This window comes from Frankliniella occidentalis, unplaced genomic scaffold (genome assembly GCF_000697945.3).
Source record: "Frankliniella occidentalis isolate FOCC.00 unplaced genomic scaffold, Focc_3.1 Scaffold12, whole genome shotgun sequence".
Taxonomy (NCBI): Eukaryota; Metazoa; Arthropoda; class Insecta; order Thysanoptera; family Thripidae; genus Frankliniella; species Frankliniella occidentalis.
The window spans coordinates 2,581,697-2,584,633 of NW_026267142.1; the positions used below are offsets into that span (position 1 = coordinate 2,581,697).

Consider the following 2,937-nt stretch of genomic DNA (forward strand, 5'->3'; position numbering starts at 1 on the left):
CGACGAGGTGTTCGCTGGTCTCAATATCTTTCTTATCGGGGACGTCCGCCAACTGCCCCCGGTAGGAGACTCTCCGTTGTACTCCGCTAGGCGGATGGCCGGCAAGATGGTCTACAGGACTTTCAAACAGGACTTTCAATAAGTCCTTTATCCTATCCGTGTCCCAGCGACCGGCCGACGTCACCTTCCGTGTCGCACTCGACCGGCTGACAAGGAGACTGAGGTAAGTGTAAATTCCCGATTCGGTTCAAACTCGGTATATTTGCTTCTTAACAACATAGATGACTATTGCGCGTCAAAATTTGTGCTGAAGTTCATATGTCAAAACTCCCTTTAGGGGCCTATACGGGCCTATAATTCCCAAAAAATAAAAATTTCATGTTAACATTTTTTTAAAGCGATATTCCGACTCAGAATGTGCGGTTGTGGGGGGGTAGTTCCTCTTCCATTTTTCGATTTGAGACCGCCTTCCATGAGTTTATGTCGAATTTCTAAACTTTTTCTATAAAACGCTCCTACACTGGAAATGCAAGTGTGTGAATGTCGCTCACCTGCAGGTGAGCGACATTCCATTCGTACACTTACGGGGGTAAAGGTGTGAATTTTTCACACGTTAACCCCCCGAAGTGTACGAATGGAATGTCACTCACCTGCAGGTGAGCGACATTCACACACTTGCATTTCCAGTGTAGAAAGTACCGGGTGTAACTGAGAATGCGCAACAGTATTGCGGGTTTGCCTACCCAGTTAGCCCGTAAGGCGCCATGGCCCCTGCAGCCCTGGCGGGTATGCAATCCCGCAACACTGTTGCGCATTCTCAGTTACACCCGGTACCCCGGGATGTGAACTTCAGCACAAAATTCGACCGTCGTTCGTCATCTACATGGTCAAGAAGCAAATATACCGAGTTTGAACCGAATCGGGAATTTACACTTACCTAAGGCTCCTTGTGAGTGTTGGCATGACCACGGCGGCCGACTACGCCAGGTTTGGAGAGCGCTTCAAACTGAACGTCCCCGTGGCTCCAGCAGCTTCTTGAACTCCTGGGGCTTTCCAATTCCCCTGGAGCTGGACAGCCCCGTGGCGCGTCTGCCCGCCAAGCACAACAACGCGACGGCCAAGCGCGGGTCCGCTGACGACGCGGCCGGCCTGGAGCCCGTCGTGTACCTCGCCAAGGGCGCCAGGGTCATGCTGCGCAGCAACATGTGGCTCGAGACGGGTCTCGTGAACGGCGCCACCGGCACAGTGGTAGACATCGTCTACCAGCCGGGCCGAGCCCAGCCAGAGGACCTCCCCACCGTGGTGATGGTCAAGTTCGACAACTACACCGGCCCCACCGTGGCCGACGGCTTGGTACCCGTGCCCACGCTGGTGCACTCGTGGGACCATGAGCAGGTCGCCTGCAGCCGAGAGCAGGTTTCGCTGTGTCTGGCCTGGGCTGTCACAGAGCACAAGTCCCAGGGCCTCACTCTGGACCGTGCCGTGGTCAGTGTGGGCCTCAGGGACTTTGCAGTGGGTCTGATGTACGTTGCGATGTCCCGTGTCAAGTCCTGGGCGGGACTCTTAATCGACCCCGAGTTCGGTCTCAACCTAATTTTGGACATCCGGAACAGTCCGGGGTTCCTGGATCGTGAGGCCGGCGAAAGAGCGATTGTCAGGAACAGCCGGTAAGTTGCAGTCCTGTAAATCGTTCTAAAGGTTGCGGCCCGCGCATGCGGTGCTAAGAAAACAATTGGCCTGCTTGCAGTGCTGTAAAACTAAGTACGAACCGGCCCGCAATACGGTGCTCTGAAAACGATTGCCTGCTCTGCAGTGTGTAAAACAAAGTAAAACGTACGTCGTCCCGCAACGCGGTGCTCTGAAAACGATAGCCTGCTCTGCAGTGTGTAAAACAAAGTAATACGTACGTCGGCCCGCAACGCGGTGCTCTGAAAACATTGGCCTGTTTACCAGTGCTGTAAAAACCAACTTAGAATTTCGAATTTAGTTCCCTCCTTCCCTTCTTTTACTGCGACCGCGCACCCCCTGTCCATCATTACCAACCTGACCCTATACAGATTGTTGTATTAGGGATTCGATTGATCTTACCAGTGACCTTACTTTGTGAACTAAGATAATAAACAAATTAAACCTACATTGCCATTTTCAATGCTTTTATAATTATTACTTTGTGTAACACAAAAGTTAATGTTTGTAGGTCAAAGTTGGTAATCAATAAAAAGTGTGTCGTCCTAATAGGGACTAATGACTTCCTAAAGGTAAATATTAGTACCATTAATGATTGAGTGAGGAAAAATATAAATATAAAACAACTTTAATTTTTAAAAATTTCAGTCTGTGCCAAGAGATAAAACTTAAGAGGCAGTAGAGAATGTGTTGACACACTTGTCAGACATTGCTATACAAGTAATTGTTATGACCATCCCGCCCATCTCCAAGTTAGCTGCAACAAATGCAAATCACTTAGAGGAGTAAAAGTCTCTAAATGACCATATAAAAGCCTGCACTACCAACAAAGGTATGTAAATTTTACCAACTTAATCAAATCTAAAACTCTTGTTTAGCCAGACATTGTTTTGACGTTTAGCTCATATGTATCTCAGATAATGTGCTTGTGTTTGACGCACAAAATATCTTCATGAGTGGAGCTGCCTCAAATCAGGCTCTGTTTCTAAAGTATGCATATTTCAATATTAGGTATATCATGATTTGTATATTTGCCATAATCTTATCTAACTATATTTTGGTTTTTCCAGGGTTTTTAGAAGTGGGAAAGAACAACATACATCCCAATGCTGCAGGAAACATTGCTTTGAGCAATGGTCTTTCACAGTTTATAGACAACATAGGCGTCCAAGAAGATGATGAAGCAATGGCTCAAGGCGGATCCTAAATGTATTAGATTCTAATACAATGGCCAATAGCAATCTTCTGGCA

General features: G+C 47.8%; 2 protein-coding genes across 2 annotated transcripts in view; both read left to right on the forward strand.

Moving 5' to 3' along the window:
- The window catches only part of LOC113215116 (ATP-dependent RecD-like DNA helicase), a 9,705-nt gene extending 9,548 nt beyond the window's left edge, over nt 1-157 (forward strand). Inside the window, exon 2 of the mRNA XM_052263496.1 lies at nt 8-157. Coding sequence (XP_052119456.1) covers nt 8-142 — 135 coding nt within the window. The 3' untranslated portion in view covers nt 143-157. The remainder of the gene's footprint in view (nt 1-7) is intronic.
- On the forward strand, nt 73-2,931 carry LOC113215115 (ATP-dependent DNA helicase PIF1-like). Its single transcript, XM_026434691.2, has 6 exons — nt 73-223; nt 1,032-1,667; nt 2,198-2,258; nt 2,335-2,518; nt 2,604-2,676; nt 2,757-2,931. Exons 2-4 carry the CDS (start codon nt 1,189-1,191, stop codon nt 2,356-2,358), a joined length of 564 nt encoding a protein of 187 aa, XP_026290476.2. The 5' UTR covers nt 73-223; nt 1,032-1,188; the 3' UTR covers nt 2,359-2,518; nt 2,604-2,676; nt 2,757-2,931.
- Nucleotides 2,932-2,937: the final 6 nt, after the last annotated feature.